We start from the raw sequence: 15350 nt of genomic DNA, 5'->3' as shown, positions 1-15350 counted from the left end.
TGTGTGTGTGTGTGTGTGTGTGTGTGTGTGTGTGTGTGTGTGTGTGTAGGCTGCAGCTCTGGTCCACGTCTACAAGGACGGCTCCGTTCTGGTCTCTCACGGCGGGACGGAGATGGGACAGGGACTCCACACTAAAATGCAACAGGTGACAAAGCGTTGTTTCTATCTTTTATTACCCAGCTGCTCCGCCCGTTGCTCCGGAACATTCAAAAACAAATGTCAGCTGGGGCTTTGTCCCCTGTTTCCTGTGTAGGTGGCGAGTCGGGAGCTTGGTGTCCCCCCCTCTAAGATCTACATCAGCGAGACCAGCACCAACACGGTTCCCAACACCTGCCCGTCGGCCGCCTCCTTCGGCACCGACGCTAACGGCATGGCGGTCCAGGTGAGATAGGGTGTAGCTTCCACCGGGGAATATTCGTGTTTGGGTCCCCCGCACCTTCTGATGGTCAACATTTCTGACTCTATAAAATATAAAAATGATTTTACAAGAAAGTAAGACATCCTCTCTTATACGTACTTCAGTACTTTTCTTTCTGGCATTAATTATTTCCTGGATTTTGTATCCTGTTGGTCCCTAAACATATGTAGAAATGCAAGAAATTGGAATAATATCAAATATTTTTGGTCTGGGTAAAGTCCAGTTCCCCGTTTCTTTATTCTTTATTACGTCTGCAGACGTGCGTTGAATATTTTGTGTTTAAAAACCTGAGAATAATACTAGTTTAAATGTCTTTGATTCAGAACGCCTGCCAGACTCTGTACCAGCGGTTGGAGCCAATCAGGCAGAAGAACCCCAAAGGATCATGGGAGAGTTGGGTACGATTTCACCCTAACCCTTTAATTATCGGGGATTGCTGTGGTGGGAAATTTGGAATTTCCAGCTTTTTGAATAACACATATTTCTTTCATTTGTACCTCAGGTCAAAGCAGCATTTTTTGACAAAATCAGTTTATCAGCAACTGGATTCTACAGGTAGGACAGAGAAGTAGTCAGGCTCCACCTCCACCGCTACGCACCTTCCTACCTACCTTCCTATCTACCTATTACAGTTATTTTTATAGTTCTGGTTCTGGTTCTTGGTGTGGATGGCCCTTACCCTCCTCCTGTGTGTCCCCAGAGGCCCGGACCTTTACATGGACTGGGACAAGATGGCGGGGCGGCCCTACGCGTACTTCACATTCGGAGCATGTTTCTGCGAGGTGGAGCTGGACTGCCTCACAGGAGACTACAGGGTCAGAACCTTCAACATCCCACCGTAACCCGGGGCAACCTTCACAATCTGAAAAAACCTTGTTGTTTTGTGTCTCGTAGACGGTGAAGACGGACATCGTGATGGACATCGGTAGGAGTGTGAACCCCTCCATGGACATCGGCCAGGTGGGTCTAGTCCAGGGGTTAGGCAACCTTTTACATGATGTCGGAGCCACATCATATGTTTGAGTCTTTTAAAGAACTGTTCCTGTCAACATTACTCCTGGGTCTCTCTTACTCCCTTCCTTTCTTCCTCTCTTTCTCTCCCTTCTTTCCTCCCTCCTATCAGATTGAGGGAGCGTTCATGCAGGGTTTGGGTCTCTACACTCTGGAGGAGTTGAAGTTTTCCCCCTCCGGGCTCCTGTACACTCGCGGCCCGTCTCAGTATAAGATCCCCGCGGTCTGCGACGTGCCGCTTCGCTTCAACGTCTATCTGCTGCCGGACTCCCACAACCCCCACGCCATCTACTCCTCAAAGGTCAGGGGTCACGCTACCATACACTTGTCTTTGTTGTGTTTAGAGTGCACTATATGTGATCCCCATGGAAGCACATATGACTCAATACAAGACAAAGGTGGAAAAGTGTGTGTGTATACACTTTATTGTCCCCCAAGGGTAAATTTATTGTGGGCATAATGCTACAATCTGTTGTTTCACAACACAAACCCGTAACAGAAAAAAATCATTCTAAAATCAACATGACTGTACAGACAATACGACACTTTGAAAGTGGCATGGGTCCACGTTTGGTCTGACCTGGGCCCGATGTTGGGTATGATTTGGCTCTGCAGGGTATTGGAGAACCCGCCCTCTTCCTGGGCAGTTCCGTGTTCTTCGCCATCAAGGACGCCGTGGCGGCAGCCCGCTCCGAGTCCGGTTTCGTGGGCCCGTTTCCCCTGGACAGCCCCGCGACTCCGGAGAGGGCCTGTCTGGCCTGTGCCTCCCCGTTCACCCAGAAGGTAAAAACGCTGAAACACTGGAGGTGGTCCACAGTAATGCTGGGTTACCACAGGCAGCGGAGCCGGGTGTTTCCATTCATCCCCTATGAGAACAGCGGTATGAGCGAAGTCTGCTGACAGCGGCCAAAAGGGCCTGCACGCTCTCCCAAAAGTCAACTTATGCAGAGCTGTAGCCAATGAGAGGCCAGACTCCCTAACGTGCCTCCAGTGTATTATGCCATGTATACACACATGCTGTTCCCTGTAAGTTTGCCTTTAAATGAGGTAAACTTAAAGGGAACTATGCAGGTTTTTTTTTTAGCTTAATTTCATTGGAGTCATTGGAAGGGTTATAGGACTATTTTGAGTTGAATGGTGGTTGTCTCGCTCCCCACTAGCGCCTGTGAGCAGAACCCGCCCCACCATTGCAACTTTTAGAGAGCCGCTGGCCTCAGCATCAGAAAGTATGGCGTGATATCAGGTCTGTAACACACTGCTTCACGGCACTGCAAACATACGTCCAATCAGGAACCGGCTAACAAGGTAGTGAGGGAGTTTTTCACACTGTCGTCATGGCTGAGCTGGCAAAAAAGAAACAGAAAGATAGGAAAAGCAGCATCGGAGGAACAGAGAAAGTCTGACTGAGGGAGGGGTCAGACACAAGGAAACATAGGAGCTGGGGGGGGGGGGGGGTCTATAGAGAAACCTGTTGGGGGGGGCTCCATAGACAAACCTTTAAGGGGAAAATTCATCTTTCTACTGTTCCAACAGTGTGAAAATACTGTGACTCTATGCACACTAAATCGATTGTTTTTTATATGGAGTCTGGTGGGTTTGGTGATCTCTCAAAGCAGTTTCTTGTTGAGAAAAAATGGATTTTACTCTTTTACAAAAGGTATCCGTATCTTGTTCCAATATGAAAACACATTGTCAAACCCTCAAATATTGCAAATACCAAAGCATAATGAAATGACGGCTATTGATTTACTAGTTTGTGTTTTATCATTTTGTTTCCAGATTCCAGTCAGCACACCGGGATCTCTCAAACCGTGGGCCTTAAACATCTAAAACATCTAAAAGAGAATGTTAAGTAATCAAACTAAAGCTTGACTGATTGTCACTAACAATAATGAACCAATAATGAACTTTATACTCTACATGAATGCATGAATGAATGAATGAATGAATGAAGTGTTTCTTTCCGTCCAGGCCACTAGAAGCACATGCTTCAACATAAACCCTGGCAGACTGCAATCAATTATGGTACAAATTAGCTTTTTGATTTAATAACACATGTATTTCACTGTTTTTGCTCCGGCTATACCACTATATCATTTCAGTAATTAAAGGATAAATAACAGTTATTAAATAAACACAGTGTGTTCATTCAACTTTTAGTGCCTTTCCAACTTTTTTGACTCTTTTTCAATGTTTTTTTTGGGCATTTCTGTCACTATTTTTTGACCTTTTTAGTGACTTTTTCCTGACGTGTTTTTGCCAAGGTTTTTGTTGATTTTTAGTTTTTTCAACGCTTTCCTGATTATTATTTTTTTGTCACATTTAGATAAATGTTTTTTTCAACACTTTCTTTAATGTTTTGTTTCTGTATCTAACTGTTCTCCAAGTCTTCATCGTAATGAAACAATGTTTCTGTTTCTGAATTTCATAACGTAACGCACACACAGGGACACACACACACGGACAGACACACACACACACACACACACACACAGGGACACACAGACACACCCACAGGACACCACACCACACCACAGGGACACCCCACACGATACACACACACAGGGACACACACACCAGGGCACACACCACCACGGACACACACACAGGACACCACACAGGGACAACCACACACACAGGACAACACACACACAGAACACACAACGAAACACACACACACACACACACCCACACAGGACACACGGGAACACCACACACACCACACAGGGACACACACACACACACACTGGACACACACAAGGTATACACACACACACACACACGGACACACACACACACGGACATAAATAGATAGATAGATAGATAGATAGATGGTCCTTTTAATTGATGCATTTGTGACCCGATATTTAAAATAAATAAATCAACATTGCCTTTTAAAAGTATCAAATTAACTGCATACATATTTAGTGATATGATTGTAAAACGCTGAAATAAAAAATACACTGTACTATTCCCCCTTCCTTTATTAAAATAATTAAATGTAACAGGTATCAATGTGTGGACTTTTCAAGTTTAACTCCATCTGTGGGAAAGCCCCTTTAAATCGCGCATGCGCAGAGGGTGGAGCCTGCGGAAGTCCTGACGGAAAGGTCTTTTTGTTTGGGCCGCTGAGAGAGAGTCGACACTTTGGCTTGATTCCCCTGGTTAATAACCGTTTTATATCTGCATAACATTCGGTAAGTGGTTCTGTTTCCACCGTGTTGGTGGTGTCTTGCACCGCAACCTCACCGTAAAGATGCCAATATGTCGGTATGACAGTGTAAAAGGACGTTTTTACCCGGGGATATTGCCATCATGGGCGCTGCTTTTCACGTACCATTAGCCTTATTATAGCTCACACAGCCGTTGCCTCAAGCTTGTATCTATATTTATGCAAATTCCGTGATGACACTTTGACAGGACGTAAAGTTTAATTTCAGCTCTGAGCTTCATGTTGGTTTTCAGCGCGTTGTGTGTAATGTAACGTAAGCAGTGTTTAAATAACGTACATGGCTAGCCAGCTAGCGGGCCCGGCTAACTAGCGCAGGCTCGGCGCATGGCAAGGCCCAGAGTTACGCTGCATTCAAGCGCTCCTCTGATCTGCCCGTTGCGGCGTGTTCATGAGCTTTAAATCGGAATGTGGAAACGGCATAGACGCTATAAAGAACATGTGCTATCATTTAATTGAGAGCGTTTAATCACCAGCTGGTTCCAGTATTTATTCCCAGTGTAACGCTTTATAAATGCTATTGTTTTCTAAATGAACTGAACCATTGCTTTGCCACACTTTTTATCAGTTGAAATGCTAATAATACATTGTCCAAGTGATGTATGTCACTATGTGTGTACATGTTTTAACCCTAAAACTACAATTAATAATAATAATATTTCAAATGCGAGCAAAACAATTGACGGGAATTTTCCCAGTCGGGAACTTTATTTCCAACATAACTTGAATGCAGCATTAGCCAAATGCTAACCAGCGGTAGTTCGAAGAATATCCAAACAGATTATTTATAATAATAAAGTCACCACAACAGTACCCCTTCAGGTTAACACTTATGAAGAAATATACGCTTCAAGCCATTTGAATAATTACAGCCACGCTCCATTGTACCTCCTCTTTTTGTCCTTTGTCCGGTTTGTCTTCCGTTGCCTTTGTAAGCTAACGTTTTTTATGAAAGGAAGACATTACAGGTGAATAGAGAACATTTTAACTTAAATATATCACCGTGGAATTTCCCGAGTTAATTACTTGATATAGGAAGAACAAAAATGGCCAAAAGCAACAAACATTGGAAAAAGCAACACATGTCAAATATTTGAGGAAAAAAAAAAGATAAAAACGACACCCCACAAAGACACAAATTTTAAAAATAAGTGTCAAATGTCTGGGGAAATAGGGTAAAAACTGTTATTGTGCTAATTGGCATACATTTCCTGCAGCTTGATACTGGACCAATATCAGTCACTTGACACAAAAAAGGGGTAGATGGGGTTTAAAGGTTGGAAACGCACCTGATGTTGACTCATTAACGTATAGCCTGCACAGCTCTGAGTAAATATGAACTCTCTGTCCTTTTTCAGGGTGTCTTTTATGAGTAATCAAAAGCAGCAAAAGCCGACGCTAACTGGCCAGCGGTTTAAGACGAGGAAAAGAGGTTTGTGTTCACTGTTGTTGCCTAAAGGCGCAGACTCAGGGTGCTTCTCGTGTCTCGTAATTGCCTCCTCGGCTCCTCCACATGCCTCCGTTCCTCGCGTCCTGGTTTCTCCTACCGAGGAGGCACGGGAGGACAGAGGAACCGACGGGGTGTTTTAGTGGTGAGACGTTCTTTCCTCTTAAGCGTCACGTGAACACGTCAGCTGTTCGAAACTCCTTCCAGGAAGGAAGGTTTCATCGCCCATCGCTCCTCCCCCTCCTTCATTATAATAATGCTCGTTCTTTTCAGTGTTCAGAAATCAAACGCTACGAGTCCGCAAGATGCAATTCCGCGACTGTTTGCCTCGCCTGTACATTGGACGGGAAGAAGCGGTTGATGTGGACAGTTTCCTGCAGTCTTGAGTCTGAACAGGAAGTAACATAAACACACATCCTGTTTCATTTAAATGTTATCAGACTCTGATATCCGCTTGTACACAGTACGCGGCATGCTTGCAGTCGTCGGAAAAGTAACTGCGCCGCCTGCATCTCAAACCTGCGGCGCCTCAATCTTTTGAGGATATCGTTGCCCACGTGTGCATGGCGCCAGAGTAAGTTGAACACTAGTCCACCCAGCATGCATTGGGCGGTGATCGATTCTGCGCAGGCCGGGCTGTTCTCTTCATGTGGCGGCCAGGGGTGATACGGCCTTAGTGGATAGACGTTTAATCCTCCAGATACACGCAAACTACCCGGGCAAGCATGTGAACATGCCGCCGCGTGTCCACGCGTTGTTAAAAGGCCGGTATATCGGCGCCGCTACACGTTTTCTGCTCTGCACGTCTATGTCCAAATCTTTCTTTATTACATAAAGTGGTGGTTCTGAATCCAATGTGACTAATCCCTTTGTTTTTGTTGCACAGATGAAAAGGAGAGATTTGACCCTACTCAGTTTCAAGAAAGTATCGTACAAGGCTTGAATCAAACTGGCTCTGATTTGGAAGCGGTCGCGAAATTCCTTGATGCCTCTGGCGCCAAGCTTGACTACCGTCGCTATGCAGAGACTCTCTTTGACATCCTGGTGGCTGGCGGGATGCTGGGTGAGTTGTTGGTGGTGCTCATTTTTCACTAAAGCCTTCACATCTTTTAAAATTTGAAAAACCGATAAATTGAGGCACTTTAAAGGGCAGTGTGAGAAACACATGCATTGTGAATGATTGGGCATTATTTTACTTGGCGGGCTGTGGCTCAGGAGGGTAGAGCGGTGGTCTACCAATCGTATGGTTGGTGGTTCAAACCCTGGCCCCCTGCAGTTTACAGGTCAAAGGAATGGAAGCCCTCGCTCCGACTGTGTGAATGTTAATCTGGTGGGCAGAAAAGAACCATGTGAATGCAGACTGGTCATCTTTTTAAGCAAAACCATATCATTTATAAAACTGTGCTGGGGACAGGAAGTACCCATCAGTGTTATTAAAGCCAGTAGCTCCAGTTTTGACTCGTATGTTGGTATTTTTTTTTTCTCTCCTGCAGCCCCGGGCGGGACTCTATCCGACGACCTGACCCGCACGGAGTTCTGCCTCTTCACGGCACAAGAAGACCTGGAAACAATGCAAGCATACGCTCAGGTACATGTCCAATATCAGTCATCAGTGACTACATTTACATGCACATAATATTCCCGTTTTTGCCCCTATTCCAATAAGAAGACATTCCTAGGAAACTTGTTTCCATGGCTAATGAAAGAATATAGTCAATTAATATTCCCGTTTTACATGTAGCAAAAACCGGATTCTTTGTTTTCTAGCAGTGGAAAACTGCTCCAACAAGTCTTTAATGTTTAAAAGTAGCCGTTTTCTTTTCTTTTGGACATGCATCCCTACCGTAGCCGGACTCACTTAAACTGTCGGCTGCTTGGTTTGTGTACAACAACCACAGCAAGCTGTAAAAAATGCAGTAAAATAAAGTGGGCCCCGCTGTGTGACGTGGGGTTGCGTTTCTCTGAAAGTTGGTCTCACTGTGTTAGTTTGAGTGCTTGTATGATATTGTCATTTGAAGTACACGTGTGCATGTAAACATACTTATTGAGCCACACCTGATTGGACATTCCTCTTTTACTTCAGATCTTGGTGAAGGCAACCTACACACATTAGATTTTATGTGCAGATGTTTAAGCAAAGAGTTAACTTTTTTAAATGTCTTTTTCACCCCCAAAAATATAGGTTTTTAACAAGCTGATCAGGCGTTACAAGTACCTGGAGAAGGGTTTCGAAGAGGAGATCAAGAAGGTGAGTGTTGAGCTTCCAGCTTGTTGTGCTGGTTTGAGGCGTCTCTGAGATGCACGGTGTCACTTTAACGTGCTGCTGAGTAACTCCCGTTGACAGGTTTACAATCACACTGCATGTGACAACAGCCGTGTCCTCGGGCGAGACATTAAAAATAGACTGACACACACAAACACACAGCACAGGTGAGAGCTTGATATGCTCACCCTGGCCTCCATAACACCACAAACCCAACACATTAGAGATGCCCATATGATTATTAGTAGATAATGAAACCAATAACAAAGTGGCAATGCCACAGGGTAGTAACTCATTTGTCTTCTCTTCCTGTCCTCTGCAGTTGCTGCTGTTTCTTAAAGGGTTCACTGAGTCGGAGCGCAACAAACTGGCCATGCTGACGGGCATCCTGCTGGCCAACGGCAACATATCAGCCTCCATCCTCAACAGCCTCTACAACGAGAACCTCGTCAAAGAGGGTGAGGCGGTCTCTCTAGGTCCTCCCAAAAATGTCAACTCAGGCTCTGTTAGGCAGTGGTTGTTGGAGACTTGGGTGGGTGTGTTTGGCGAGGGCTTTAGTCTCCCTTTCTCAAAATGGTAAGTTTTTTTAACTTAAAAAAAAACGTGAGCAGGGGAAACATAAATGTTGTCTCTTTGTGGGTTTTTGCGCGTAGTTGTTGTTTTGCATTTTTTTTTTTTTTTTCTCATTTTGGACTTATCACGAGCAGAGGGGGATCTGTAGCAGAAGATATTCTTTTCTTCTTTTTTTTAAACCTAAACGTAGCGGTGGAGCCTCTGCGTGGGAGACTTTGCATTCAGGAGAGGACGACAGAAACCCAACGTGTCTTTCTGTTTGATTTCCTTCAGGAGTATCTGCAGCCTTCGCTGTCAAGCTGTTCAAGTCATGGATCAATGAGAAGGACATCAACTCTGTTGCTGGCAGTCTCCGCAAAGTCGGCATGGACAACAGGCTTATGGTAGATAACGATGTCAATCTAAGACGCGATGTTTGGGATGTCGGGGTTCACCAGTAACGCCCGACGGCCTGGGGACAGTAACTAGAACAACCCAGTCGCCGTCCAGCGCCATCGCATCATAAATGATGTCACCGCTGTCTTTACCCGGCGGACAACGCCTGTTGATTTGAATATGCTGTTGGCCAATCGCAAACAGAATTGGCGCTTTTAGCATTTTTTTATGCTTTTGATACCATTTGTTTTTCAAATTTTAGACCTTTTTTTTTTTAGGTTTTTATAACGTTTTTCCCTGGAATTTTGCCCCCCCCCCCAAAAAAAAACCTGTTACATTTTAACTTAAGTTTTGATGCCTATTTTTACGCTTTTGACAGGTTTTCAAGCCCTTTTGTTTGACTTTTCTTTACTTCCAATAACTGTGTAAAGTAGTAGTGTACATGTGGAAAGCCAACCGTAGTGTTGAACCCTGGCCATTCGTCCCATTATTTCTACGTAGTTCTGCCAGGTTATTGTGCAGCATCATTTGATTTGAACTCTAACCTGAAACCGTCTGCGCCCCTCAGGAACTCTTTCCTGCCAACAAACGGAGCTGCGAGCATTTTTCTAAGTACTTCACCGACGCCGGGCTCAAGGAGTTGTCCGACTTCGCCCGCAACCAGCAATCCATCGGCGCCCGCAAGGAGCTGCAGAAGGAGCTGCAGGAGCAGATGGCCCGCGGCGACCCTCAGAAGGAGGTGAGCTTGCTGCAGCGTCGGGGTTAACTACTTCCTCTTTTCTCAGCGATCCTAACAACAGAAACATCAAGCTAGGCAGGTAATCACATACAGGAAGGCCAGAGGGCAGCCAAAGACTTTACAAAATAAAACCCCTTTTCAAATCAAACGCCCAGGCTTATGGTGGTGATGGCTGTCTTGACTTCTCAGCTGTCTCTACACTAGAGACACATGAGCAGGCACACAGAGAGAAAGACTGATGGATGGACAGAGTGAGACGCACACACACACACCTACCCACAGAGACTGATGGTGACACTTGTACACAGGGAGGGAGGGAGGGAGGGACAGACAGTAAAACATACAGAGGTAGAGGGACTTAGTGAGTCCACACACTGGGAGAGAGAGAGACGCTCTGTGGAGTGGAGAGAAGCCTCGCTTTGTGCGTCTGGTATGAACAGCCAGGCCCGCCGATTTAAAGCAGAACACTGGAAGTGAGATGTACCGATTCTGTCTGTTTACATCTGGGTCTAGCTGATGTCTTCACTTCTTACGAACGTTACACACGGCGGATACTTTTTATTGAAAATCTATGCCTTCGCTGTGTTGGAAACCGTTCCCTATCACAGAAATAGCACACTGTATAGTGTGTTGGACACGTTGTAGTGGTGTTCCAATTCTCAGTTAATTTAATTCACTTTAATGTAAATGTGTATCACTTCAGTTATCAGTTTCAGTTACTAACCCAACGGTGTTTGGTTCAGATTATCGCCTTCACCAAAGAGGAGATGAAGAAGTCCAACCTGTCGGAGCAGGCCATGATCAACATCATCTGGACCAGCGTGATGAGCTGCGTGGAGTGGAACAAGAAGGAAGAGCTGGTGACCGAACAAGCCATCAAACACTTGAAGGTACTCTTAAAGGACCCTACAGGACGATGTTCAGCATCAGGTAGAAACAAGCTGTAATGTTACCCCTACCAGGACTGCCAATGTTCGAATAAGGTCGAAAAACCAACACCGGGGGGCTGTCAATTGTGATCCCTAAGGACAGTATGTTTTCAGATCAGGTAGAATACAAGCTTACTGTTATCACTACAGGACGATGTGCAGCATTTAGTAGAATTATAACCCAGCTGTACCATGGTACCTCTACACGGACAGATTGTCAGCTTCGGAGAAGAACATAACGCCTGTAATGAATCCCCTTATTCAGCGGATCAGGCTTGTTCTATCATTTTCAGGGCGAAAGAAGTAGAATACAAGCTGATGTTACCCTCCAGGACTTTAGCATTGTGCATCATCAGGGAGAAGAAACAAGCTGTAATGTTGACCCTTACAGGACGAGATTTCATCAGCGTAGACAAACAAGCTGGTTACTGTTACCCTACAGGACAGATCTGTTCATCATGCATTCTGGAGAGTATGAAGAAACGAGTTTGTACGGATTACCCTACACCGGACACCGAGTTCGTGATTCATCAGGTGAATTTGAAATCAAGTGTATGTTTACCTACAGGACAGATTGTCTTCGTGGAGGAATGAAACATTAGCGGTATATGTGTAACCCTACAGGACAAGATGTTTCTCATCAGGTAGAACAAGCTGTAATTTTACCCTACAGGACAGTGGTTACATCAGGGAGAAACAGCTTCCGTACATGTTAACCATAAGGACTTATGATGTTTGTAGTCATTCAGGTGAGTTAAACGAGCTGTAATGTTACCCTACAGGACAACATTATTGGATGGATCTCTACAGAGATAGACATTTTAGAAGCAACAGCTCTCACTTAACCCACCACACTCAATTTAAAGAACACTTCTTTTAGCCTTTATAGAGCAAACATATTTTCACATGTAAATCTGTAAACTGTGTTTATTTCAACCAAAATTGGAGTGGAGATTATTGAAAGAGTGGAAAGACAAACCAAACTGTTTTTATACTTTCTGTCCTGTTTTGAAGTGTGTTTTACAATGCTAAAATGATTGATTATTTACTTGGAGTCTGGTGGGCAGTTTCACGGATGTAATGTTTAAGAAAAGGATCTTATTTTTTGAAGATATTTTAACAGACAGTTGTTTTGTCTCTAGTGTGTCTGCTTACGCTGGTTGTTAATCAATGTTTTTTAATGCATCAACATGCTGTTACTCCACTCATTCTAACTCCTATAAGAGAGCTAGCTGAGTGCTGATGTCCATCTCTTTCCTCTTCACGTTTCCGCAGCAATACAGCCTCCTGCTGAAAGCCTTCACCTCCCAGGGTCTGTCCGAGCTCAGCCTGCTGCTGAAGATCCAGGAGTACTGCTACGACAACATCCACTTCATGAAGGCCTTCCAGAAGATCGTGGTGCTCCTCTACAAAGGTCCGTGTTGCTACCGTTCCATGCCCAGCAATCCTAACTTTACGGGTTGCTTGTTTTTGTTTCAAGAAAAAGGTCAAATATTAGGGCTGCACAATGTATCATTTTATCTTCATCTTGATATCGACTGGCGCAATAAACAAATCCCTCAAGACTGCAACATATCAGAAGTTGGAAATGATTTTCTTTCATTTGTTTTACGTCCAACAAACAGTTTGTTGAATTTAACAGAATACTGAAAGCAGCAGAATATCTATTTATGGATGTGTTATATAGTTACCTTGATCTTCAACAATATAATCTCATTTTTCCTCATACGTGCAGCCCTAATGTCCTCCCAAAGGCCCTTTTCTTACCCAAGACATTTGGTGGCTTCTTTCTACTTTTTTGTTGCGTCATGCTGCGTTTTTGTGGCTCCTTTCTACAGGTTTTTAGAAATGAGCCGACGTTGAAGGAATGAAAAGGGACGTTGTGTTCACACGCTCCGACAAGTCCTCCACTTTGGAAAAAAAACGTATTTTGCAGGGCTGCATGTAAACGTGATTATTAGAGGAACCATGGAAACGGCTTAGTCAGAATATCGTCTTTTTTTGGGGATAAGGGTAATAACTGGAATATTGTGTGTAATGCATGTAATCCGAGCCACAAGCGGTCTGTTTTTTCTGCTAAGTGATCCCTCTTTACAAGTATCTGGGTGCATTTGGCGTGCGACTGTGTGTGAGCTTTGACACCGTCCTTCGTCTCTAACAGCGGATGTTCTGAGTGAAGAGGCCATCCTGAAGTGGTACACCGATGCCCACGTTGCCAAGGGGAAGAGCGTGTTCCTCGAGCAGATGAAAAAATTCGTGGAGTGGCTGAAGAATGCCGAGGAAGGTAAACCAACAAAAATCAATAAAATCAACCACACAATGTTCCTGCTAAGACTTTTAAAAAGGGTCAAATGTCCAAACTAAGGTTTCATCAGTTAGAGACGAGCTAAAAGTTGTGTTGCTGCTGCTGACAGACTCGGGTTATTCTAAGTGTGACATTATGGGATGGATCCCTAAAGAGATAGACCTTTTTAGTCAGAGCATAGAAATAGAAGATGGTAGATCAGATCTCCGGAGCAGACGCCCCACAGCGCTGCTCTGTCCTCTGTCGCCAGTGTCCCTGACGACAGAGGAAGTAGTAAGAACGTCCGCTCTGCATCCGTTAGCGGGCAGTGTATCCGGCCTGTGAGAGGAGGAGGAGGAGGAGGAGGAGGATGATGATGATGGATTGATCCCCTGTTTTTGTCTGCAGAGTCGGAGTCGGAGGAAGAAGAGACTGACTAAGACCTCCGGCACGCCAGATGAGCTCTTTTTCTGACCTATTAATTTTTGTTTTTTTATAAGTAGCAGCAGGAGCAGTAGAACGTTTTCTTTCTTTTTCTTCCCCCTTTCTTCTTTATCCCCCCCCCCCACAGAGAGACACACACAAACGCGCACTCAAACATTTAAACTAAAGGAAAAACTGTAATGTGTTTGTGTCGCGGCTCACGGTGGAAGCGGAAACAGATGAATACTCCCCCCTCTTTTTTTGTTGTCGGGGGGGTAGTATTCTTATTATTCTGTAATTTGGATACAAAACATTCCAGCGATATCGCTGCTCGTACCCATCAGACAGGATTTGATATTTGAGACCATGAAGCCAACGATAATGCAGTTGTTGCCAACGCTCCCCCCGCCCCCCCCCCCCCTTTTATCTTTCTTTATTTCATCCCCCACTACATGTTTTTGGCTTCCTGTCGCGGTCCTAAATCCGCCTCCTTTTCCGTGACTTTGGGGTAAGCTTACACCCGTGTTCTAGATGAGTCTGCAGAACACGCTACCCCACCCCCCCCGCAATTCCTTATTACTATTGGTTTCTACTTTCTTTAATCTGATATAAACCGATTTGACTTTTTTATGACAATAAAAGATTATTGAAATGGTTGATCTGTGTTCTTTGGCTTCTTCTCCAAAGTGTCAGTGTTTCGGCGGGACAGGAGCCCCGTCCCTGTCCTCTGACCGGGAGACCAGACTTCCCTCGTCTTGAGCTGTAATTAACACCGGCCTCATGTCTGGAAACGGTGCATTCAAACATGAACTAGAAGTCAAACCTTCCACGCTCTGTGTGGGAGTCCCATTAGGTGACTGCGGCGTCGCTAAGGCAACCAGCCGCGCTCGCCTCCAGGGCGTGTTTGGGTTCCATGTTGCAGGTTTTCTGTGTGTGCAGGGGTTCCTCAGCATCAGGTAGAACCTGTTGTATATGTGAGAGAAGCTCAGAAAAAAAAATACATCTCGAGCATTTGCAGACAAACCAGATGGTTCAACGATTCTCATTTTTATTTGTTTTGTTACAAAAATACATTTATCTTCAAGCAGCTTCTCAGAATTTGCCATTTTGTGCAAAAGGACACAATTGTCAGGTATTCAAGTAGGTTTGTTTCCAGTCCCGCTCCACATTAGACTCAGAGGTAGGCCTTCGTCTGAGGTAGTGTGCAACCTTTCAGGATTCCATTTCTATATTCTCCAGAACCTGATGCTCTGTGCACGCCGTGCCAACACAATAACTGTTAAATTTGAATTTGTTTTTTAAGTGATAGATTGCAACGATGCACTGCAAATATTTCAACCTTTTTTCATCTTCAAAATCAAGCTGCAGTTAACCTTAATCTCCACTGACAGCATGGGAGGGTGACGAGGCGTTTATGTCTTTTGGCGGGGGGGGAGTGGGGGTAGTTGATTCAATTCGTGGGACTGAAATAGCCCCCGTCAGGTGCAACTTTACACATGGGCTCCGGTTACAGCTCAACCAAAACACAGGGTTCAGAAGCACAGCGGCGTGGACGCAAAGTGCTTTTCAGTGTTATTACTGGTTCTAATCCAAAAATAAATCTATATTTATATATGTACAAAGTCCTACAGGTGTACATGTAAACAAGGCGATGGTGGA

The 15350-nt window shown here is 44.7% G+C and overlaps 3 protein-coding genes across 4 annotated transcripts in view; 2 read left to right on the top strand and 1 right to left on the bottom strand.

Annotated features, from left to right (window-relative positions):
- Positions 1–3538, top strand: part of aox6 (aldehyde oxidase 6) — a gene marked incomplete in the record, with an annotated part of 18571 nt that extends 15033 nt beyond the window's left edge. Inside the window, 9 exon segments of the mRNA XM_032506482.1 lie at positions 50–145; positions 254–382; positions 742–816; positions 921–973; positions 1119–1233; positions 1313–1378; positions 1542–1730; positions 2045–2212; positions 3209–3538. Of these exon segments, the coding sequence (XP_032362373.1) occupies positions 50–145; positions 254–382; positions 742–816; positions 921–973; positions 1119–1233; positions 1313–1378; positions 1542–1730; positions 2045–2212; positions 3209–3259 (942 nt within the window).
- A 946-nt stretch (positions 3539–4484) lies between these two features.
- bzw1a (basic leucine zipper and W2 domains 1a) lies at positions 4485–13927 on the top strand. 2 transcript variants are annotated; one of them, XM_032506559.1, is made up of 12 exons: positions 4485–4626; positions 6017–6090; positions 6992–7168; positions 7599–7693; positions 8288–8353; positions 8691–8826; positions 9215–9324; positions 9885–10055; positions 10799–10945; positions 12260–12398; positions 13146–13268; positions 13677–13927. In XM_032506559.1, exons 2-12 carry the CDS (start codon positions 6027–6029, stop codon positions 13706–13708), a joined length of 1260 nt encoding a protein of 419 aa, XP_032362450.1. In that variant the 5' UTR covers positions 4485–4626; positions 6017–6026; the 3' UTR covers positions 13709–13927. The 2 variants fall into 2 exon arrangements, with proteins under 2 accessions (XP_032362450.1, XP_032362451.1); XM_032506560.1 differs by lacking the exons at positions 4485–4626; positions 6017–6090 and having other exon boundaries at positions 7091–7168; positions 7599–7604.
- Positions 13928–14733: 806 nt separating this feature from the next.
- Positions 14734–15350, bottom strand: part of si:ch211-246m6.4 (transcription factor 15) — a gene marked incomplete in the record, with an annotated part of 2586 nt that continues 1969 nt past the window's right edge. Inside the window, 1 exon segment of the mRNA XM_032506595.1 lies at positions 14734–15350.

The sequence above is a fragment of the Etheostoma spectabile genome, chromosome 24, assembly GCF_008692095.1.
Source record: "Etheostoma spectabile isolate EspeVRDwgs_2016 chromosome 24, UIUC_Espe_1.0, whole genome shotgun sequence".
Lineage (NCBI taxonomy): Eukaryota > Metazoa > Chordata > Actinopteri > Perciformes > Percidae > Etheostoma > Etheostoma spectabile.
The sequence above is the reverse complement of the archived record's forward strand: the minus strand, read 5'-3'. Positions and strand labels throughout refer to the sequence as shown.